General features: G+C 44.5%; 2 protein-coding genes across 8 annotated transcripts; both read left to right on the top strand.

Moving 5' to 3' along the window:
* The first annotated feature begins 1988 nt into the window (after nucleotides 1-1988).
* Nucleotides 1989-12020, top strand: TMEM265 (transmembrane protein 265). Its single transcript, XM_058179468.1, has 3 exons — nucleotides 1989-2395; nucleotides 3331-4400; nucleotides 11393-12020. Exons 2-3 carry the CDS (start codon nucleotides 4212-4214, stop codon nucleotides 11552-11554), a joined length of 351 nt encoding a protein of 116 aa, XP_058035451.1. The 5' UTR covers nucleotides 1989-2395; nucleotides 3331-4211; the 3' UTR covers nucleotides 11555-12020.
* Nucleotides 11850-22120, top strand: PHKG2 (phosphorylase kinase catalytic subunit gamma 2). 7 transcript variants are annotated; one of them, XM_058179454.1, is made up of 13 exons: nucleotides 11850-11974; nucleotides 15807-15849; nucleotides 16339-16386; nucleotides 17321-17362; nucleotides 17479-17614; nucleotides 17761-17936; nucleotides 18507-18561; nucleotides 18776-18841; nucleotides 18986-19149; nucleotides 19372-19462; nucleotides 19908-20061; nucleotides 20760-20882; nucleotides 21252-22120. In XM_058179454.1, the coding sequence occupies exons 4-13, from the start codon at nucleotides 17323-17325 to the stop codon at nucleotides 21549-21551; spliced, it is 1305 nt and encodes a 434-aa protein (XP_058035437.1). In that variant the 5' UTR covers nucleotides 11850-11974; nucleotides 15807-15849; nucleotides 16339-16386; nucleotides 17321-17322; the 3' UTR covers nucleotides 21552-22120. The 7 variants fall into 7 exon arrangements, with proteins under 7 accessions (XP_058035437.1, XP_058035438.1, XP_058035440.1 ...); XM_058179452.1 differs by lacking the exon at nucleotides 11850-11974 and adding an exon at nucleotides 14922-15323; XM_058179455.1 differs by lacking the exon at nucleotides 16339-16386.
* Nucleotides 22121-24016: the final 1896 nt, after the last annotated feature.

Raw genomic sequence — 24016 nt, 5'->3', positions numbered from 1 at the left:
TTCTCCACACGTTGTGCTCAAATTCAGCAAATTTATTTGGTCTGTAGCACAAGGTGTTATTTGCTATCATACTCAGTTGGACAAACTGGAATCTATATTTGCCCTGGTTCCCATTTGTCCATTTCAAACCAAAGACCTAGTTTAGTTTAATTTATTGTCATTGCACCTTGTACAATGAAGTTAAGTGCCATCTTCAGTGTACATCATACATAAGAAAACTATAAAAATAAAACAAAAACACATGTCCTTCACATTCCATACAATTGAATTGAAAGCCCTTATACTGCATTAGCATTACACTATATAGTAGAATTCAATATAGTTACTGCCCTGGGATAGAAGCTGTTTTTCAGCCTATTTGTCCTTGTTTTTATGTCCTGTACCGTCTGCCAGATGATAATAGTTCAAAAAAAGGGTGCCCAGGATGAGATCGATCTTTAAGAATGTTTTGAACTAGCTTAAGCAAAATAGGCAGTTTTCTTTGGTGGCCAAGCCTATTATTTTAGCATACCTGCAGTTTAAATGTAAAGGTTGTGCTTAGATGGTAGCATCCCTGTAGTCACGTGATTTATACTCAGAAGCTTGCCAAAAGGTTCATATTTATGACAGTTGCAGTGTGATTCCCTTTTATGACTTTCTGACAAAGTCAATGGGGAAGCCACATTCACTTAAGAATTGTGTTAGTAAGTTAAGAACTGCAGTGATTCACTTAATAAATGTGGCAAGAAATGTCGTAAAATGGGGCAAAACTTACTTAATTAATTTCTCACACAGCAACGTAAATTTTGGGCTCAGTTGTTGAGGACTACCGGTACCATTTGGGAATAGAAGTGGATGATGTGTCACATTCAGATACAACATTTTGTATGACAGCACTTTCATTGTAACCTAACTGATTATTTAGTGCCTTTATATCCTGCTACCAAGATTATGTAAAATATCATAATGGAATATAAATGTACTAAATAAATAACTGGGAGATAGAAAAGCCAGACGGAAGACCAACTGATCTGCCTGTTGTAATTGTACATTCCCATCCTTTGTCCACACAATTCATTTAGAAACATTCTCCTTAGGAAGACGCTACCGTGTTTCTCTAAAAATAAGACCCTGTCTTATATTTTTTTGAATCCTGAAATAAGCACTTGGCCTTATTGCCATGCACTCAAAAGCCTGATTGGGCTTATTATCAGGGGATGTCTTATTTTGCGGGAAACGGTATTTTTAAGTAAAATGTGCTTCCTTGCACTGGATTAGTTCTTGTGGGGAGGCAGGAAACTGTTCAGAGAAGAAAAATTATGCCCATCTACACTTAACTGACTACACTACCCACCTACACTATAGCTGACTTCCCTTTGCTGGCAAGCATGGCTGAGATGGAACACATTTGTCTTAGCTAAAAGGGTATCAGTGCTAAATCGGGGAGGAAGTCTCTGTCTCACCTGCAGAAGAGGCAATCATGGGGAGAGAGCATTGCAGTCTTGAGCTCCCAAGGTTGTCATGTAAGGGGAAAAACAGATTTCCTCTCATGTTCCACAAGTCGAGCCCATAACCCAGTTGAATTAAAATAATGTGAAGTCCTCTCAAATAGATGTTGGGAAGAATTTTCTGACCTCATAAGTTGTCACCCAAGCTGCCACGAAAAGTGAATTTATTGAGCCTGGATGGTGGTTTCTCAAGAGATCCTCTGGTGAGTCTTAACCTAAGAGCAGGAGCCTGCCTCTATCCATGTGATTCTATGATGCTAGCAGGACCATGGGTGATGATCATAGGAGTTGTGGTCCATTATTTGAACGCTGCAGGTTCCCATTACTATAAACCAAAACAGGAAATATTTAGATATCGGTCAAGAAAATGGTGGTTGTAGGGGGCGATAGTTCCAGCCCACTGGGGCAGCACATTGGAAAAGGCTGGCCCACACTGGAAGGAATGTGGGGGGGGGATACTTTGTGTTAATGTTAGTAACCAAGTCTGCCAGGAACAAAATCAAACAACCAAACCAAACTAATATGCGCTAAAAGGAAGCAATAAATTATTCGGCACATAGCTTTGTTGCAAGCTTTGTAATAGCTAGCTTAGGAATGTAGGCAAACTTGTTCCTCAGTGTGCAGGCATTACTTGATAGAACCTGGTGTGGTTCTTCAGGATTGCAGTCGAGTGTCCTTGATGGAGCTCTTTCTAAACTGCAGTTTAGTTTCCCTTTTCATCTCATTGACCTTGCTACTTGCCTGAAAAGAAGGGTCTAACAAGGGATGGTTGAATGGAATTGAGTATGTTCATGGCACTGTCCAAAGAGGAGGAAGTCCCAGGCTAAGAAGAAAGGAGCCAGAAAAAAAAATATCCTGCCTCAGTTTTCTCTGTTCCTGAACTTGAATTTGAGCATATCTGCAGTAGGGTAAGTACTTCATGAAGCAAATTGAACACTCTCATTGATAAACACTGAAAGATGAGAAATAATAAAGGGAACATCCATTAATAGCACTTTGACATATATTGTGCCCCATATAATGCTGTATAACACACTAGGCAGTTTACAATATTGGTATCGGTATATTGCCACCCCGCCCACCAATTTGGTTCCTCATTTTACCTTTCCTTTTGGAAGGCCGGAAGGCTCAGTCAATCTTGAGCCCCTTCAGGATTGAACTCCAGGCTGTGCGGCAGAATTAGTCTGCAATATTGCATTCTACCCCAGTGGTGCGGTGCTTAGAATGTAGTATTGCAAGCTAATGCAGCTCACTGCCAGGAGTTCTATCTTCACCAGCTCAAGCCTTCCATCCTTCCGAGGATGGTAAAATGAGAACCAAAATGGTTGGAGGCCAATATGCTGACGGGTGAAATGCTACCGGTTTGGACCAGTTCACCTGAACTGGTAGTAAAAAATGCAACTGGTTCAGGTAGTAAAAAAATTGCTGCTGACAGGTGAACAGATATTTCCGACAATCAGCTGTGCCCTCAATTTTATATTCTCTAGAAAGCAGGAAATCCTGCTTTCTAGCAAATCTAAATCACACGGGACAGCTGTTCCCTCCCTTGTTCTACTTAACCTTTGCAGAAAGTTTGGTGTGCACTGCGCATGCGTGCGCAAAGCAAACCGGTAGCGAAGTGAACTGGGAGCAGACTTCAGAGCATTTCACCCCTGATGCTGACTATTTAAACCACTTAGAGAGGGCTGTAAAGTACAACAAAGTGGTGTATAAGCCCTATTGCTCTTGCTAAGCTTACTTGGTTAAGCAAGCCAGCTGCTGTCCCTTAAATCACATGATTTCCTCTTCATTGACCCACCCTTCCTAGGAGATATTGCTCTGAATATTCCCTCTTATCTACCAGGCTCCATCAATCATTCAGTTGAAGGCAGCTTAGAAGTCTTTCTCACTCAGCTTTCTGTATAGCCTAGCAGAGATTTCCAGTTGGACCATTTCCTATCAAAACGGCAGCACCCAGAAGACGGAAGCCACAAGCTCAACCGGAATGATTCAAACATGACTTCATGGAGAAAGCAGCAGGAACCCAACCCAAGATAGGCGAAACTGGTGGGCGTGTGAGTACATAACAGCCGGAGAAAACCAGGAAAAAGGTGTTCAGAAGAACAGTAAACATCAAGAGAGGAGCGAGTCCTGCCGGCTGTGAGTCTTTTATTAAAGCTTGTTTTCTTCTGTTCCTCTCTTCCCTACCTTCACCAAAAGAGCAGAATGAAAGACCCAGTCAAAAAGCTCTCATAATCTTGATCTCGTAGATTCCGTTTGTGGAGAAAGTTGTCTGCTTGGTACTGTTCTGCCTTGTCTGATTTTGTGACCATTTGCTCAGCTCAAGACACAAGAGCTTGGATTAAAGAAGACTGACGCCAAGATGATATGGTTCTTCTCCATGCCACACCAAGACACAGAGTTGGAAATTGGGTCTCCCATATGAAATGAAGACATTCACACTTCCGGCCTCTTTAATTAGACTCACTACCTTGGACTTCTGTAATATCCTGATGCCTCGAATAATTAATGTGAATCACTGAAACAGCAAAAGCGTCTAGCTTTTTGACTTTTTACAAATGAAGGCGAATATACGCGTCCCAGGATAATGTTGCAGAATCCTTTCTGGATCAGTCACCGGGACCAGAGGTTTAGTCTTCCGAGCTTTTGTATTCGTGCTGGAGCCCATCTTCTCTCTAGCCTTTTTGTTTTTTCTTCAGCAACTTGGTGGTGTGTCCTTTAGTCATGGATGAAGAAATGGGGGTCCTCAATGAAGGGGAGAGCAGAGGGATAGTAGGACCGGACACCTTGGAGAGTGACAACCCTGGCAAGCCCCCTGCTTTGAATGTGCACAGATTGCGCAACCTGGCCATAGCTAGCATCATCTGTGGCTGTTCGTGCATTGGGGTCCTGGCACTGATCTATGCAGTGAAGGTGAGTGATTTCCCATATGGGAAAAGCTGGCTGGGAAGGTGGTGATAAAATTAATGTCTATGTTCGGTGTTCCCTAAATGAGAAAGAAAACACATCGAGTCCAATTTTCTTTGGAAAAATAATTCCTGGAGATTTAAGAAAAGTAATGTACACCTCTCTTATTTAATAAGGGTATGATCCTTTCCTTCCCAAATATATGTACTGATCCAAAAAAGAAGTACCGTATTTTTCGGAGTATAAGACACATTCCCCCCTCCCCAAAAGAGGCTAAAAATTTGGGTGCGTCTTATACTCCGAATGTAGCTTTTTTAATGCTTTTTTCCAGCCCTAATGAGGTGCTAGCGAGTGAAACGATCTTCTGTGCTTTGCCTGCTTCCTCTGACACTCAGCTGTGCCTGCTTCCTCTGACACTCAGCTATGCCTGCTTCCTCTGACACTCAGCTGTGCTTTAGAAGCTGTTTTCTATCCCCGAGCGGGGGATAAAAAGAGCATGCACGTGCTCAAAACCAGCAAACTAATGTGCTGAAGCTGACCAGACTAAGGACGCTAGCCAAATGAATACCTGGTAGGCAGATTTTTTCCCCCCTATTTCCCTCCCCAAACACTAAGCTGCGTCTTACACTCCGGTGCATCTTATACTCTGAAAAATACAGTATTTAGAACCCACGCCAATAAAGTGTTATCCTCATCACTTTTGCCCCTTGTTGCCATCATTACCAGAGAGAAGAAAAGCCCACACGCTATAAAATCACCTATGATGTGTCTCTAGTAGCATATAGAGAAAAGACTTTAGCTCTTACTAAAGTTGATGGCTAATCACTTCATCTAGTAGACCTAATTACATACAAAGGAGAAAGGAGTGAATTGTGTTCTATTTCCCAAAGCCGAAAACCAAGATTTTCGCAAGATACCTATCATATTTTTCGGAGTATAAGATGCACCTTTTTACCCCCAAAAACAGGGTGAAAATCTGAGTGCGCCTTATAGTCCGAATGTAGCCCTGCCTAGCCTCTGGAACTGAGGTTTCAGAGGCTGTGAAAAAGCCTCTGAAATGGAAATTTCAGAGGCTGAAAAAAAAGCAAGGCACAGAGCTCACAACCAACGAACCTCTTGCTAAAGTTCACCTCTGGCAACAGCTGGTAGTGGGTATTCCGGGAGGCCAGTCCACCCCCAATCAGTTTTTTTCTTATTTTCCTCCCCAAAAATTAAGGTGCGTCTTATACTCTGGTGCATCTTATGGTCCGAAAAATACAGTAGTATGGCTAATAGAATTCTCGACAACTGAGGATAATAGAGTGGGATTTGAATGGTGGGACAAGATATTCCTCAATGAGATGTGAAAAATAACTATCCCGGAGCTGATGTTCATTCCCAGGCTACCTTTGGATAGCAAAGTCTGATCAATATTTTGCAAAAGTATCAAATTCCAGAACTGAGGAAAGCTGTTGCATTCCATGGGCTTTAAGGTTTATAAAAGCATAGATCCACATTCCTCTAAGGAAGGTACTCTAGGCCTCTCATGAAGTGGGCTGTAATGCTAGAAGAAACAAATTAATTTTTAAGACTCTTGTTTTTGTCCTAAGATCGCTTAAAGGCTTATCCAAGACAAGCGGAACTAATTGAGGGGGACAAGATTTCCTATAAAACTAGAGGGAAGTTTATAATCCTGGTAAAAGGCTTGGGCCACCACTGATCCTGCTCTGACAATGTGCAGCTCAGGGATGTTTTTAAGGGAGAACATTCAATTACATTGTGGTTTCACAAGAATTGACAATGGAACCAAACAGCTTCATTTTTTTTATGGCTGGAAGACAATGGCCAAAATATTCCTTCAGGGCAGGAGGAAAGCAAAAATCAACCTTATGGTGGAACCCATGACAAAACATTACTTACTCTGGCTGCTTCCTCTTTGTAGTATGTAAGTATTTATTAAATTCCTATACCACCCATCTGACCTAAGTGACTCTGGGTAGTTCCTTCAAAGCGATTCTTTTTCTACCTAGTTTCCCATTACATTCTTCAACAGTCAATCAAAATTTGGTCAGCCCAAAAAAGACTCCTTTCTTTCTCAGCATCTTTGGGTTTTTAATATTAATCCCGCCCCCCGCAAATATTCAGTGGCCGTTCAATCTATTAACACCTCCCTGGTGTTCTAATCTTGCTAATTTTTATGCTCATCCATGGTAAGAGAGAAAATTGTGTTTTGTTGGACATTCAAGCTGATTTATTTATCAGTTCACAATGTGGGAAGTTATAAACCAGTGTTTCTCAAAGTGAAACTTATGAAAAAGAGATCCAATCTAGAAGTAAGGAGAATTTTTCTGACAGTGAGAACCATTAATCAGTTGAAAAATGTGGGCATGCATTTATCCAGGATGGTATAAGGTCTCTTGCTTTGGGCAGTGGGTTGGACTAGAATTTATTTATTTATTTATTTATTTATTTAATTAAATTTCTATATCGCCCTTCTCCCGAAGGACTCAGGGCAGTTTATAGCCAACGTAAAACAATAATTCATAAATAAGGTTAAAAAACGCTATAAAAATCTAATTCAATTTTGGCAAACATTAAAACTAATTAAAACAATAATAAATAAAACCCTAACTAAAAACCATTAACACATTAGGCCAGCCCTGCGTGGTGAAACAAAAGGGTCTTGATCTCGCGTCAGAAGGTCCAGAGGTCGGGGAGTGATCGTAACCCCGGAGGAAGCTCATTCCAGAGGGTAGGTGCCCCCACAGAGAAGGCTCTCCCCCTTGGGGTCGCCAGCCAGCATTGTTTAGCTGACAGCACCCTGAGGAGACCCTCCCTGTGGGAGCGCACAGGTCGGTGGGAGGCTATCGGTGGCAGCAGGTGGTCCCATAAATAGCTCGGTCCTAAGCCATGGAGCGCTTTAAAGGTGGTTACGAACACCTTGAATTGCATCTGGAAGACCACCGGCAACCAGTGCAGCCTGCACAGGAGAGGTGTTATGTGGGAGCCACGAGTGGCTCCCTCTATCACCTGTGCAGCCGCAGGTGATAGAGGGACCAGTTGATAGAGGGACCAGGACCAGTTGGAGCCTCTGGGTGCCCTTCAAGGGGAGCCCCATGTAGAGAGCATTACAGTAGTCCAGGCGGGAAGTGACGAGGGCGTCAGTGACCGTACACAAGGAATCCTGGTCTATGAAGAGGCACAACTGGCGGATCAGGTGTACCTGATAAAAGGCTCCCCTGGCGACGGCCGTCATATGTTCCTTGAACGACAGCCGAACATCCAGGAGAATACCCAAGTTGCGGACCCTCTCCATAGGGGCCAGTGATTCGGCTCCAACAGTCAGCGATGGAACCAGCCGACTGTACCGGGATGATGGTATCCACAGCCACTCAGTCTTGGAGGGATTGAGTCTGAGCCCGTTCCTCCCCATCCAGACCCTCTAGTCCCATCGAACCCTATGATTCTATGTTTCTATGTTTACATTTGACCCGTAGTGTTATTTTCTTTAAAAATATTTTAGACTTTTAATTAAAAGGGGTTGGTTTTTTTTGTATGAAATTTGTCTCACATTTAATTTGCACCTGGGTAACCAACCTATTTACCCCGCCCTGCCTTGTCCAACCCTATTGAAATCCTGCATTAGTTTAGCCTCAAGAAGAATAAATTAACCCAAACTGGGTAAATCTGAATTTTCTGAATTTTTATTGGAACACGTTTGTTGTTGTTGTTAGTTGCGAAGTCGTGTCCGACTCATCGTGATCCAATGGACAACGTTCCTCCAGACCTTCCTATCCTCTACCATCCTCTGTAGTCCATTTAAGCTCAAGCCAACTGCTTCAGTGACTTCATTTAGCCACCTCATTGTCTATCACCCCGTTCTTCTTTTGCTCTCAATCTTTCCCAGCATTAGGCTCTTCTCCAGTGAGTCCTTCTTTCTCATTAGGTGGCCAATGTATATAATAATAATAATAATAATAATAATAATAATAATAATAATAATAATAATAATAATAATAATAATAATAATAATAATAGTAATAGTAGTAGTAGTAGTAGTAGTAGTAGTAGTAATAATAATAATTATTATTATTATTATTTAATTTCTATACCGCCCTTCTCCTGAAGGACTCAGGGCGGTTTCCAGCCAGGTAAAAACACAATAAAACATACAATATACAATCAATATACAGTTAAAAAACCCATTAAAAAACCTATTCAATTTGGCCATAAATTAAAATACACACTAAACCCCTAAAAACCATAAAAAAACCCATTAAAATTACTAATCATTTTATGCCAGCCCTGCGCGGCAGAATAAATATGTCTTCAGCTCGCGGCGAAAGGTCCGGAGGTCAGGAAGCTGTCAAAAGTCCTGGGGGAAGCTCATTCCAGAGAGTAGGTGCCCCCACAGAGAAGGCTCTCCCCTGGGGGCCGCAAGCCGACATTGTCTGGCTCACGGCACCCTGAGAAGGCCCTCCCTACCGGTAGCAGCAGGCAGTCCCGTAAATAACCAGGTCCTAAGCCATGGAGCACTTTAAAGGTGGTAATCAACACCTTGAATTGCACCCGGAAGACCACAGGTAGCCAGTGCAGCTCGCGCAGGAGCCGTGTTATATGGGAGCCACGAGTAGCTCCCTCTATCACCTGCGCAGCTGCATTCTGGACCATCTGGAGCTTCCGGGTGCTCTTCAAGGGAAGCCCCATGTAGAGAGCATTGCAGTAGTCCAGGCGAGAAGTGACGAGGGCATGAGTGACCGTGCATAAGGAATCCCGGTCTAGAAAGGGGCGCAACTGGCGGATCAGGTGTACCTGATAAAAAACTCTCCTGGAGACGGTCGTCAGATGTTATTCAAAGGACAACCGTCCATCCAGGAGAACGCCTAAGTTGCGGACCCTCTCCATTGGGGCCAATGACTCGCCCCCAACAGTCAGCGATGGCTGCAGCTGACTGTACCAGGATGCCAGCATCCACAGCCACTCAGTCTTGGAGTTTCATTTCAGTTTCATCTTCAGGATCTGGCCTTCTAAAGAGCAGTCAGGGTTGATCTCCTCTAGGACTGACTTGTTTGTTTGCCTTGCAGTCCGGGGGACTCGCAGGTGTCTTCTCCAGCACCAGAGTTTAAAGGCCTCAATTCTTTGGTGCTCAGCCTTTCTTATGGTCCAGCCTTCACAGCCATACATTGCAACTAGGAAAACCATAGCCTTGGCTATACGCACTTTTGTTGGCAGGGTAATGTCTCTGCTTTTTAGTACGCTATCTAGATTTGCCATAGCTTTCCTCCCCAGGAGCAGGTATCTTTTAATTTCTTGGCAGCAGTCCCCATCTGCGGTGATCTTGGAGCCCAGGAAAATAAAATCTGTCACTACCTCCATTTCTTCCCCATCTATCTGCCAGGAATTAAGAGGGCTGGATGCCATGATCTTAGTTTTCTTAATGTTGAGTTTCAAGCCAACTTTTGCACTTTCCTCCTTCACCCGCATCAAGGTTTTTTAGTTCCTCTTCGCTTTCTGCCATTAGAGTGGTATGTGAGGTTGTTGATATTTCTCCCGGCAATCTTAATTCCAACTTTATTCATCCAGCCCCGCCTTTCTCAGATGTGCTCTGCATATAAGTTAAATAGGCAGGGCGATAGTATACAGCCTTGCCGGACTCCTTTCCCAATTTTGAACCAATCAATGGCTCCGTGTCCAGTTCTCACTGTTGCTTCTTGACCTGCATACAGGTTTCTCAAGAGACAAATAAGATGGTCTGGTACACCCATCTCTTTAAGAACTTGCCACAATTTGTTGTGATCCACACAATCAAAGGCTTTAGCATAGTCAATGAAGCAGAAGTAGATGTTTTTCTGGAACTCCCTAGCTTTCTCCAGTATCCAGCGTATGTTGGCAATTTGATCTCTAGTTCCTCTGTTTCTTCGAAATCCTGCCTGTACTTCTGGTGGTTCTCGATCCACATACTGCTAGAGCCTAGCTTGTAGGATTTTAAGCATAACTTTACTAGCATGTGAAATGAGTGCAATGGTGCAATAGTTTGAACATTCTTTGGCATTGCCTTTCTTTGGAATTGGAATGTAAACTGACCTTTTCCAATCCTGTGGCCACTGCTGAGTTTTCCAAATTTGCTGACAAATTGAGTGTAGCACTTTCACTGCATTGTCTTTTAAGATTTGGAACACCCAAATCTTACCCAATTGATTGTTACCCAATCAAAATTCAACTTGACTTAAAATGTATGACATACAAGTTTTATTTGAGCAGCTTGCAAAAATGTAGGCCTTTTAATCAATTTTGTGAGTGTAAGAAGGTGCTACCTGGAGCTTTCTGTTTTTTTTCTCCACCTTAGGCCAACACTGCTCTTCTGCAATACCTGCAGGAAAGAAATGTCCTGGTTGAACTCAGGTGGTTGGAAACTCCCCACCAGCCTCTTTGTCAGGTGGAAGCAGGTGGAAAGCGTTGGAAGCGTTGACTTTAAAGATATGGTGTGGGTAGAATGCATATCTTTAAAACTGGTCTTGTAAACATTTCCAAGCAACTAACAAGATAGGAACATATTTTGATGTCTTACCTGAGGAAAAAAAAAAAGGCCCAGCTCCTTCCTTGACCTATTTAGGTTTGTCTGCCCATCTGGACTCTAGATTTAGGATCAATATGCAGAAATACAGGCCAAGGACATTTGCATAACAGGTTACCTATGGTTAGTTGAGTGAAAATTCCCTGACTGAATCCAGCGTTTTGATTTTAATGGGACAATGAGTCTTAAACTAAGCATAGGCTCTAACCCAGCATGCTCAGCTGACCTGTGAATGAACTATTTGTGATTCAGCGTGTTGTACAAACATGGCAATTCCCTAGGGAAGAGACAAGAATTCTGAGACCTATATCAAGCATTTCAGCAGGTAATGTATATAATGTATGAAAAGTCAAGCTAAGAAGAATGTTTTCCTTACAATGAATGATTTCTGGTATCTTTAATCTACATCCGAAGTGAATAACAAAGCTGTTTTTTGCTCCTTTAGGCTAATGAAAAGCAAAAGGCCCATTGCCAGAAAGCAGCACTTCATTGGGCTCGGAAATCTCGGCTTCTGTCTTGCCTGAGTATCATTGTCTGGGTTTCCCTTCTTATTCTGATCCCCACGTTACTAGTCCTCCTGTCTTACCTCATATCTAAAGCAGAATGATGAGCCACATCATTTGGTGATTTTGGGCTTCCAGAATCCATATTGACTATCGTGGTTTCTTCAGCTGGATTAAGCCAAGCGAGCACTGAAGTATTTCTCATGGTGACACTTTCTTCATTGAGTTGGCTCCATATATGGGAAAAATGGCGGATGTCGTTTTTTTTCTCTCTCCTGCAGACCATGTAGAAGGATTTGTTCCACTCGATGTTAAGATGCCTAGCTAGTTCCATCTGTTATCCTTCTCCATTTGATGTACTCTAGATGTTGGATACACCTCCCATCATTCCTAGCCAGGATTGCCATATGATGCAGATTCCCAGAAGCACCTGTACTTGATTGAAATATTTCTCTTTCATGAAATGCTCTTTCCTGGTGGAAAAATATACACACCCACTGTAGAAAACCCCTGACAGTGAAAGAGTGAGTTTGGAAAAAAGAAAGCCAACTTTATTTGGCATACAAATGATTTGAATTATTGTGTGCTTCAGGCCAGACCATGTCATTTGTGTACAAAGAAATCACACACCCCTTCTGCCAAAAGTAGTTTGTCTTTGATGAAGGGGGCAGAAAGCTTCAATGAGGGGTTATTTCAGCAATCTCCTTTTTACCTCTTGTGGGTGGCACAAATAACTTAGACTTAAAATAATTTTATTGTCACTTTGAATATACACTAATCGGCATACATTAAAATGAAATTTCATTGCATACAGCTCTCAAAGGGCCACCACCTCCAATATACACTACATAAACACAAAATAAATACGTTTAAAATTATACCCACATGTATTATATGACATGGCAAAACAACACAATCTTGTTCAGATATATACATCTACATGGCGAGAAAAATGAATCTTGTGAGTTTACTGGATGAATGGCATAGGGAATGAAGCTGTTGCAGAATCTGGTGGTCCTGCTAGAAATACTTTGAAGAATATTTCTATCCCAGAGGGGAGCAACAGAAACAGACCGTAAAGTGGGTGCGTGGGGTCTCTAACAATGCTTTGAGCTCTAAGTGCGTAGCACTTATAAACAGTATCCTGAATGATGAGAAGTGAGCTTCCTATAATCTTCTTGGTTGTCCTTATTACTCTATATGGACTTTCTATCTAAGGCACTGCTGCCACCAAATCAAGCAGAGATGTAGTTCATTAAAACGCTCTTAATTGTGCATCTGTAAAAAGTAGCTAAGACCAGAAGGATAAAGATAAAGAAGGCAGCATGAAGATCAAAGTGTAGAATGGGCGGGGAGGGGAAGGGGGGGAGAGAGTTGGATTCAAATCCTGCCCCATTTAAAAAGATCCCTTGGGTGACCTCAGACCAGACTTTCAATCTTAGTCCTGGTCCATCTTGGAGGGATGTTGTACAGATAAAACCGGAAAGTGGAAGTCCCTTTTGGATGAAAAATGATTAAAAATAGCTACATTGCTTTCTTAAGGCGTCAGGCTGCATCATGGCATAGTAGTTAGAGCACTCTTCTTACCCTGATAGCCCCTCTCAGGATTCAAATTCCCATAATTCCCATGCAGGTCCACTCCTGTTATTTGCATAGCATAAGGTGGAGGAAAATCGGCCCAATCAGTAGGAAGCCCAGATTTAGATGGCTGCAGATATGAGGCAAACACATTGATCTTGAGCTACCCATCCTAATCTATTTCAGAAGGTCATGAGGTTCGTGAACTGCGCAGAGAGTCCAGCTACAGTGGATTGTGTGCAAAGGTGGGGTTCAGCCGGTTTTCACCAGTTTGCCCAAACTAATTTGCCCAAATTAATTGCTTATGCAGTTCAGAGAACCAGCTGAAAATAAAGTGCAAGAGATTCTTTTTCCTTCTCTCTCCCTTCAGTTAATACCTCCGGGCAGACAGCCAAGAACCACTTAACAGTTGCAGCTGGAATGCATACACCTCAATAAACAACAGAAACTTGACAGGATTAGAGCAGAGAAACACCCAGGAAATCCATCAATCACCCATCTAGGGATAGGATTAACCTCTTCCATTCAGGAAGAAGGACAAGATTACAAACATTTTCATTATAAAGGGTATTAAGTAACATTTCTGTGATCATCTGATACTCCCTGGAGTTCCCCAAGACCTTTTATAACTGCTGCACTGTTTGCTACTTTTTTATTTCTTCCTGGGGGGAAAAAGATACAAGATGGGACAATGATGCAGCTTGATCATACAGGCTACGAATTTAATGCATGTGTGGTCCAGCCAGCTGTATTGCTTCTACTGTAAAGCACCCAATTTAGAACATTAAGAACATAGAATAATAGAGTTGGAAGGGTTAATGGCTTTCAATTAGCATGAGCAGCTGGTCTTAGTTTCCCTTGGCTAGTGAGTTTGCTTTGGGATTTTGACTTTTTTTTAAAAAAAAGAATGGCTGTTTTAAGTTTTCTACATTGGTTCAGTGGTCCCTGGAACTGTTCTTGTGGGGTGTACTTCCCTTACTCTTTTTGAAAGCCTCCAGTGATGGAGCACCCATAACTTCTGAAGACAAGCTGTTCCATTGGTTGATTGGTCTTAACTTTAGGAAATTTCTCCTTAATCCTAGGTTGCTTGTCTCTTTGGTTAGTTTCCATCCATTGTTTCTTATTGTGCTTTTTGGTGCTTTGGAAAATAGAGTGACTCCCTCATTTTTGTAGGAGCCTCTCAAATTTCCTGACAGTTACAATAATCAATCAGTGGAAAAACTTGCCTCCAGAAGTTTTGAATGCTCCAACACTGGACGTTTTTAAGAACAGGTTGGATAACCATTTGTCTGAAGTGGTGTAAGGTTTCCTGCCTAAGCAGGGGGTTGGACTAGAAGACCTCCAAGCTCTTTTCCAGCTCTGTTATTCTATTGTATTCTCAATATTGGAACGGTGCTATTTTATTGTGCGTTGGACTAAGGAGAAATTTCCTAAGGGAGAGACCAATCAAGTTGGCCATGCCCACCCAGTCACACGCCCACCCAGTCACACGCCCACCCAGCCGGTCATTAGGGCAGAAAACCGGTTGTTAAATTATTTGAATCCCACTACTGGTTGTGTGCCTTTGTGTGTGCGCGTATGTGTAATAACACTGTCCTGTGTGATTATGTGACCAAGCCTTGAAGAAGGGCGTGGGATAAATCTCCCCCGCCCCGCCCGCCACCGCCTCTCGACCTTTCCTTTGGCTATCATTAAACCTAGAATAACCCTTTCGCCCAGCACCCGCCCCTTCCCTTTTCCTATTGGATAAGCTTTCCCCCAAGTTTGTTTACCGAGCCGCACCGCCTCTCGCTCCTTTATCCAAACCAGCAGTCGATTGGTTCAACCTACTCACACCTTAACAACCTTCCCTTCTGATTGGCTGAGCTTTCTCCCGTCGAGGGCGGTGGATAGGAAACAGCGCTTCCTCTTTTTAATCTTCGCCTTTCCATTTTCCCCCCTCCTCCTCCTTTTTTCTTCTTCATGTGATTGGCTTCTGCTCTTTAGACAGCCCTAACTCCCTCCCTCCGCTCTGTTTTCGCCTGGCTATTGGGCGCCGCTCTCGCCAGTCCGCGCGGATCCCTTTGATCTCTCGGGCCACACCCCGCGGCATCGAAGGAGCGCGTACCAATCCGATCGAAGGGGCGGGGCCCGGGAGTTGCCGGCAGCCGTCGTACGCGGGAGAGGGCGGGGTCATAGACTCAATTAAAGCGGAGGGCCGCCAGGTGAGCGTTTGGGGGGCGTCTCTTCGCGCGGAGGTTGATTGCATAACGCCAGACAAATCCCCCCCAACGCAGACGGAGAAGCAAAGAGGAGGTGAGCGGACGGGGCTTCTGGGCCGGGAGAGGCGGGTAATGTTCGGTGCATCGTGGGGGGCTCGGAAGAGTCGCTCAACCCTTGTTTGCCGCTGATGGGGCACGGACCTGAAATGCAAAGCGAGAGTTCTCTGAGAACGCGCAGAGTGCATTTCTCATCGTGGCTTAGCGAATCTTGGGTGTGGGGGGGGATGGATGCATGGATGGAGCTTTCGCCGCAGAGAGGCGGGTAATGGTCGGTGCATCGTGGGGGGCTCGGAAGAGTCGCTCAACCCTTGTCTGCCGCTGATAGGGCACGGACCTGAAATGCAAAGCGAGAGTTTTCTGAGAACGCGCAGAGTGCATTTCTCATCGTGGCTTAGCGAATCTGGGGTGTGTGTAGGGGGGGGGATGGATGCATGGATGCGTGGATGGAGCTTTCACCGCAGAGCAGCCTCTGCCCGTTTTGTAACATAACCCTTCGCTTTCTGTGTTCTGTCTTTAGGTGTCCCGACGGATGGCATCGCCCGTGATACCTTGATTTCTGAGTAAGTTTTGCAACAACCTTGGAAAGTAGGCCGGTATTATAGGTTATGCTTAGAAAGCAAGGACCAAGTGCTGGGAAAAGCGGCACATATCCATCTCTCCCTCCCCCTCTCCTTTCCTCCTCCCGTACCCCACTCCCTCCTTCCCCCCTAAAATAGAAATGATGCCATACTCTAGATAAAATCCTGTAGGTTTTATATACTTTCGTGTACTGAATTCAGATCCGTAAAGCAGGTTTCTTGCTATCATTTTTTAAAAAGCAAACAAACAACAAAAAAACAAACCACCAATAGTGGTTAGAGATGGGAGGTGCCCTTCTAATACCCTTTAATACCCTAAATTGTGGAGAATTTCAGCCTGTAGATTCAGCAGCCCAACCAATGAACACCTTGGGATGTCTTCCCCTTTTTCATGGTATTATTTGGAAATCTTGGAATTACAATTCACAGATTTCTTAGCAAATGTGACAAACAGATATTTGTATTCGACAGTTATTGTCTAACAGTTCCAGAGGGCGTGAAGTTGAGAAAGCTATACTAGTAAGTAGAATGCTCTCGGAGCCAATTTGATTTACTATATTATTAGAAATAACTAATAAAGGAGACTATTTGTAAGGGTTGAAATGAGGGGTCCTTGGTGGTCTCTGAACTTGCTTGTTTTCTTGCAGATGTTTCATTAACCAAACTAGGTAACATCATCAGTGCAACTGTAGTGTTACCTAGTTTGGGTAATGAAATGTCTGCAACAAAACAACCAAGCTCAGATAGCACCAAGGATCTCTCATTAGACAATATTGTCAGGTTTATGCATCTTTTCTTGGGGGAAAAAACCCCCATATACTTCTAAGGAAGCATCTGCAAGATTCACATCTTTATTGAGCGGAGGTCTAGATTCCAATTCTAAGATTGTGATGAGGCTAAAACGAGGCTCTGGAATGAATTTTTAGAGGTCTAGAAGTAAAGAATTCCAGGGGGATGGAAAAGCAGACATTAGGAAGAAGATGTAACTCTCTGGGCACAATGCGGAATTGTAGAGGTAGATACCTATGTGGAATATTCTAATGGGATATTCCAAAGGGATATCTTTGCTTGGTCATGCCTCTAATCCCATTATTTCCTATATTGTATATGTTGTGTGTGTCAAATCTTTGTGCCATTTTTGCTCCCTAGGAGGGGAAAAAATGCACGAGGCTTTTTATTTTGCCCTGATTTGCTCACAGGAACGGGGAATCCATCCCATTGCAGCCCAGGGATGCAAAATGTTGATTGATTGATTGTTTATTTGTTTGTAAACCCAAAGGAGGGTTTTATTTGTTCGTAAACCCAAAGCAGCTCCATTTGACTGTAGTGGAGAGCACCTTGGGTGTTACCCTATGTCTTAAAATCCATCCTGAAATTTTTAGAAAGGGGATTAGTCTCCTCCATCCAATTAAGTCATTTTCCTTTGTCTCTTCCATGAAATCTACCACGAAAGCCATGTATGCATTGGGATATCTGCCCCCGAGGCTGCCTTCACGTAGGTTGATTTTCCCCACCTACGTCTCCTCTTAGATTTGTGCATGCAAATCAAGGAGCAGTTGAGTCCAGAAAGGGCTTTTGACAGATTTCCCTTTGCCTCTTTGTGCATTTCAGAAACTGAATTGGTACACGCAGCTTCACATCCCTGCAATAAAATGACACGAGACGCGATCTTGGATGACGAGCTTCCAGACTGGGCTGGAGCCAAGGAGTTCTACCAGAAATACGATCCTAAGGATATAATTGGCAGGTGAGGCTAGACGGGAGAAGGGATGTGATGCAATGGAATGGCTTGGAGGTGTGGAAATACTTCAGTTTATTTTTCCCATACTGGGACACATTAGTGTTTCTGGAAAGTTGATTTTTCTGCACATCATTTGCTCATCTCACTCGCAGAGGAGTAAGCAGTGTGGTCCGACGATGTATACACAAGCAGACGGGACAGGAGTTTGCAGTGAAGATTATTGAAGTAACCCCGGAGCACATGACTCCCCAGCAGCTAGAAGAAGTTCATTTATCAACCAGCAAAGAGATTGTAATTCTGCGCCAAGTCTCTGGTCATCCTTACATCAGTGAGTGTGGCTGTCCCATCTGCATCCCCTCAGCACCCCTCTCTCTACACCAAATTTATTACATATTTGCTTTTAATCAACTGCAATGATTCACTTAACAACCGTGACAAGAAAGGTTGTAAAATGGGGCAAAATTCACTTAAGAAAAATCTCACTTAGAAACATGGACTCAATAGTGGTTGTAAATTGAGGACTGCCTGTACTTCTTACTCCTCCTATTTTCCCTCCAACAACAATCCTGTGAGGTGGGTAGGGCTGAGAGAGAATGGCTGGCCCAAAGTCACCCAACCAGTATTCATGCCTAAGAGAGGACTAGAGCTCAGTCTTCTGGTGATTGGCCCAAAATTACTCAACAGGTTTGTAAAGAATAGATGTCAGCAGTCATAAAATCAAATCAGGTCACATGGTTACCTGCTTAATGACCGCAGTGGCTTGCAACCAAAATTTTGGGCTCAATTGCGGTCATGAATTAAGGTCTACCTGTCTTTGTATTCTGCCATTAGATACAAGTGCCATTTTATGAACACTGAAGCCGTTATGACATAAGTGACAATTCTTCTTTTTCTTCAGTAACTCTTATAGATTCCTATGAGACATCCACGTTCGTGTTCCTAGTCTTTGATTTGTAAGTAACAAACGTTTGCAAATGGGTGGGAAATAAAATGATATTCTGGCTGAGGAACTCTGGGAGTTGAAGTTCACACATCTTAAAGCTGTCAGTATAACCCTACATTAAATTGTAATTATTAGAAAGAGAGCCATACACTAAATAAAATAAATAAATAAATAAATACAAAAAAGGGAGCGTTCTGCTTTCAGACTCTTAATTTTCCTTGCAGAATGAGACGTGGTGAGCTTTTTGACTACCTTACAGAGAAAGTAACCTTTAGTGAAAAGGAGACCAGGTAAACCGAAGATCTACTGTTGGGCATAGATAAGTGGAAAGTTCTTGTCACATAAGTTAATGGGCCCTCCTCCTTGCTAGTTTTTCGAGGGCTCCAAGACCTGGTCCTTGCAACAGCCCTGGCCTCCATGTTGCCTTCTTTCAGGTGCATCATGCGAGACCTCCTGGAGGCCGTGAGCTACCTTCATGAAAACTACATCGTCCATCGAGACCTCAAACCGGAGAACATCCTCATGAATGATGACCTCGGCATCAAACTGTCCGATTTCGGCTTCTCCTGCCATTTGAAGCCTGGAGAAAAACTGCGTGGTGAGGCGGGGGGTCCCGTCCAGGGGGTATCTTTGGGGAAGTAGAGACGGTGGAGGGAGGCCTTCCCAACTGCCCCATGGAGCAGTTTTCTGTTAAGCCACAAGGCAGGCAGGAAAGCTCAGCTTCTGTGGGCATCTTTTCATAGGCTATTGAATCCATCTTTCTTGTTCGGAAAAGATCTCCCAATTTGCATTTATCTGACTCTGTGACTGTTCCCTGCAGAGTTATGTGGTACGCCTGGATATCTGGCACCTGAGATATTGAAATGTTCCATGGACGAGACTCACCCTGGTTATGGAAAGGAAGTGGACCTGTAAGTTATACTTAGGGAATGGGATGGGGTCAGCAGAATCCTCAACCTGCTGAGCATCAGACATCCTGGACTACGATTGTTCTCACCTGCCAGTCAAAGTGGAGTGGGGCATTCAAGAATAATCTCCTACCTTTGGGGTCCTTGGTGCTGCTCTCTGAGCTTGTTTTCTTGCAGACGTCTCATTACCCAACAAAGTGTCATCATCAGTCTTAGAAGGGAGTGGAGTTTGCGCTCTGTTTATTTACCAGTGACTTGCCCTGTCAGGGTTGTTGGGAGTGTTTTTGATGGTTCCTTGATTAGGCTGTTGTTTACTGTTCATTGTCCTGGTGATTAGTTGGATAATGAAACATCTGCAAGGAAACAACCAGGCTCAGAGAGCACCAAGGACTCCACACTCCAACCCTGGTTTACAAATAATCTCTACCATTAATCTCCTTCCCTGCAGCTGGGCCTGTGGCGTCATCTTTTTCACCCTCCTGGCTGGTTCACCCCCTTTTTGGCATCGGAAGCAGATGTTGATGCTGCGGATGATCATGGAAGGCCAATATCACTTTGGTTCTCCAGAGTGGGACGACCGATCGGACACAGTCAAGGATTTGGTAAGGCAGCAGCATCATTGCCTCGTGTGGTAATGGAGAGAAATGAAAAGGCTGCAGCTCTTCCAAGTTGGAGCTCGTTAAAGTGGAGTGGACTTTGATATCCCAAACTCTACAGGAGGAATCCCCAATCTGTGGGCCTTGGCTCACTACCGGGCCGTGGCCTGTTGGCAACCAGGCTGCCTGAATGGATAACCATACCCCTCCCACTCACGCTAGTGCTGCGGTGAGCGTCACATTGGTGTTAGCGTGGCGGTGAGCATCGCGCACACATGTACACATTCATAGTCTTGTTTGCGTGATCTTGCAGCCCCATTCATACGGTCTTGTGCTGCTCTGTTCGTACATGCGCATAAATGTTCCTTTCCCTCTGCCCTCGGGCCACTAACCCAGAAAGGTTGGAGAACCCTGCTCTAGATGGTAATCCTCCACTTGTGACTGGTCTCTTAGTGACATTTCAAAGTTATGATGGACTCCCAAAGGTACTTAGATTCCGGTACTTAGCTTTTTTGTAGCTCATGCTGGTCTGCCTAGCCCGACAGACAGAATGGGGGCCGGTGTGGGTATGGGAAATCAAATCAATACTTGTTTAAATCATCAGGTTGTTTCCCAGTTCCTCCCTTTCCATGTCAGAATCCATCAACAGGCTTCTCTTCCCAGAATGCTTCTTAGGAGCCCCCTCCCCCTTTTTTCTTTGGCAGATCTCCCGACTGTTGAAAGTAGATCCCGTTGAAAGGTTGACTGCTGAGGAGGCGCTGCAGCACCCCTTTTTCCAGCGCTACGGAAAGGAACAGCGACATTTCAGTCCCTTACATAAATTCAGGGTAAGAGTTATTTCATGTAATTACAAATAAATAAAAATAAAATATGTATTCATTTAAGTCATCTTTATTCCATTCTTCATTCCTAAAAGGGTATTTTGTATTGACCACAAAACAGATATTTTTGACTGCTCCAGAAACAAAATAAAATGGTTTTGGATTGAAGTTAAGGCCAAACATGGCTTCTTTTGAGAATACTTGCTTTTAACACTTCTGGGTGTAGGAGACATTTCAAAATGGCTCACTGAATGATCTGTGATCTTATGGGGGGAGATGCTTTTTTCCAAGATAATGCTTACTTATGAACTTCCTTGCTGCTTTCTCTCCGCCTTGTGATCTGTTGTGACTTCTTCCTCTTTTGCCCCATTGCAGGTCATTGTGTGGGCGGTGCGGGCTTCCATCCGCATCTACTCCAACTACCGTCGGGTGCGCCCAGTCACGAAGGAGCTGCTGCTGTACGAACCCTATGCCCACAGGGGGGTGCGCAAACTGATTGACGCTTGTGCCTTCCGAATCTACGGCCACTGGGTCAAGAAGGGTGAGCAACAGAATCGGGCTGCTCTCTTTGAAAATGTCCCAAAGGCCATCCAGATGGCCTTGCAAAACACAGAAGGAGAGGAGGGCCCGTCCTCGGCTGTGGAAGACCCTTCCTCCCAGAAAGACACCCTCTAACCCCTGTGAAACAGGAGGGGTGAGGGATGTTGAGGGGGCGGGAGGTGGGGTTTACCCAGAACCGAACCTCATCCTTGCCCCATTGGGAGAGGACAGCCAATGGTTAGAGTCCTCCTTTGGGTTCCTTGTGCACAGAAGAGACTGACTTTCTAGGGAACAAGAACTTGGGGAACTCTGAATTTTGGATCGATGGGACATGATTCCCTGATTATACCTGGAAGGTTGCTCTGGATTTAGGTGGGTTGCTATCACATTAATGGTGTTGGTCCAAAGGGAGGGACTGGGGAAAGCAACGTGCTTCTTCTGTGAGACCAGGAGCCCCTGATGTAGCCCTTTGCGCAGTAAGAACCGTCCAGGGGTCTCATCTGTCACTGGAGTCCCTTTTGCTGAGGGAACAATCTGTGTGTTTAGATTTGATCAGTATTGGAGAGCAGGTGTGGGAATCATGTTTTGCATCTCTTCTCCTTGCTGCAATCAAGTAGTGGACGTGGCTTTTTTGCTGATCTGCTTGTTGTTGTTTTCTGCCACCCCCCCTCCTTATGATTGTCCAAACTATAATAAAAATGAAATGAAAGCAAAACTGTCTTCGGATCTTTTCATTGCAAGATTTGGAGGAGGAATTCATAATAATTTCTGCTGAAACAGGAGCCCTGCCAGACACGCTCATTTACCCTATCATGGTCTGCCCCAGGTCCCAGAAACTCCCAAGCGCTGTGCCCAAAGTGGAGGGAACAATGCAGCTGGAATCTGGCATAGCCCAGGAAAAAAGTGTTTAGGCTACAATGACAGAGGGGGTGGAACTTAGAATAGAATAAAATAACAAAGTTGGAAGGGACCTTGGAGGTCTTCTGGTCCAACCCCCTGCCCAGGCAGGAAACCCTATACCACTTCAATAATAATAATAATAATAATAATAATATAATAATAATAATATTTTACTTTGTATACCGCCCTTCTCCCGAAGGACTCAAGGCGGTGCACAGCCAGAATAAAAATACAAAGAGAAACAATACATATAATATTAAGAACACCCCTTAAAAAACTTATTCAATTGGCCAAAAATTTAAAATACAATAACACTCTATAAAAATTTACAAAAATTTAAAACCCATAAAAGTAAATTAAAAATTTGTAAATCAAGCCAGTCCAGCTAGATGGAATAAATAAGTATTAAGTTCGCGGCGAAAGGTCCGAAGGTCGGATAGTTGACGAAGTCCAGGGGGAAGCTCGTTCCACAGGGTAGGAGCCCCCACAGAGAAGGCCCTCCCCCTGGGGGCCACCAGTCGACATTGTTTGGCTGACGGCACCCTAAGGAGTCCCTCTCTGTGAGAACGCACCGGTCGCTGGGAGATAGAAGATGGCAGTAGACGGTCTCGTAAATATCCTGGTCCTAAGCCATGGAGCGCTTTAAAGGTAGTCACCAAAACCTTGAAGCGCACCCGGAAGACAACAGGCAGCCAGTGCAGTCTGCGCAGGATGGGTGTTACATGGGAGCTCCGAACCGCTCCCGCTATAACCCGCGCAGCTGCATTCTGGATTAACTGGAGTCTCCGGGTGCTCTTCAAGGGGAGCCCCATGTAGAGAGCATTGCAATAGTCCAAGCGAGAGGTCACGAGAGCATGAGTGACCGTGCATAGGGCATCCCGGTCCAGGAAGGGGTGCAACTGCTGAATCAGGTGAACCTGATAAAAAGCTCTCCTGGAGACGGTCGTCAAATGGTCTTCGAAAGACAACCGTCCATCCAGGAGAACGCCCAAGTTGCGCACCCTTTCCATCGGGGCCAATGACTTGCCCCCAACAGTCAGCCACGGCTGCAGCTGACTGTACCGGGGTGCTGGCATCCACAGCCACTCTGTCTTGCAGGGATTAAGCTTGAACCTGTTCCTCCCCATCCAGACCCGTACGGCTTCCAAACACCGGGACAGTACTTCGACAGCTTCATTGGGATGGCCTGGGGTGGAAAAGTACAGCTGTATATTATCAGCGTAGAGTTGGTTTCTCACCCAAAACCACTGATGATCTCGCCCAGCGGCTTCATATAGATGTTGAACAGGAGAGGCGAGAGAATCGATCCCTGCGGCACCCCACACATGAGGCGCCTCGGGGTCGATCTCTGCCCCCCTGTCAACACCGTCTGCGTCCGGTCAGAGAGGTAGGAGGAGAACCACCGATAAACGGTGCCTCCCACTCCCAACCCCTCCAATCGGCGCAGCAGGATACCATGGTTGATGGTATCGAAAGCCGCTGAGAGATCTAATAGGACCAGGGCCGAGGAGTAACCCTTATCCCTGGCCCTCCAGAGATCATCCACCAATGCGACCAAGGCTGTTCCGTACTGTATCCGGGCCGGAAGCCGGACTGGAACGGGTCTGGATAGACGGTTTCATCCAGGTACTGGGGTAATTGACGTGCCACCGCACTCTCTACAACCTTCACCGTAAAACGAAGGTTGGAGACTGGACGGT

Source organism: Ahaetulla prasina, chromosome 4, assembly GCF_028640845.1.
Source record: "Ahaetulla prasina isolate Xishuangbanna chromosome 4, ASM2864084v1, whole genome shotgun sequence".
NCBI lineage: Eukaryota > Metazoa > Chordata > Lepidosauria > Squamata > Colubridae > Ahaetulla > Ahaetulla prasina.
The sequence above is the reverse complement of the archived record's forward strand: the minus strand, read 5'-3'. Positions and strand labels throughout refer to the sequence as shown.

Excerpts from the sequence above, each read along its gene's own strand:
- TMEM265 (XM_058179468.1), top strand. The coding sequence starts at position 4,212 with ATGGATGAAGAAATGGGGGTCCTCAATGAAGGGGAGAGCAGAGGGATA. Across the intron at positions 4,401-11,392 it reads CACTGATCTATGCAGTGAAG|GCTAATGAAAAGCAAAAGGC; the intron begins GTGAGTGATTTC and ends TTGCTCCTTTAG.
- PHKG2 (XM_058179455.1), top strand. The coding sequence starts at position 17,323 with ATGTATGCATTGGGATATCTGCCCCCGAGGCTGCCTTCAC. Across the intron at positions 17,615-17,760 it reads CCTAAGGATATAATTGGCAG|AGGAGTAAGCAGTGTGGTCC; the intron begins GTGAGGCTAGAC and ends TCTCACTCGCAG. Across the intron at positions 18,562-18,775 it reads GTGTTCCTAGTCTTTGATTT|AATGAGACGTGGTGAGCTTT; the intron begins GTAAGTAACAAA and ends TTTTCCTTGCAG.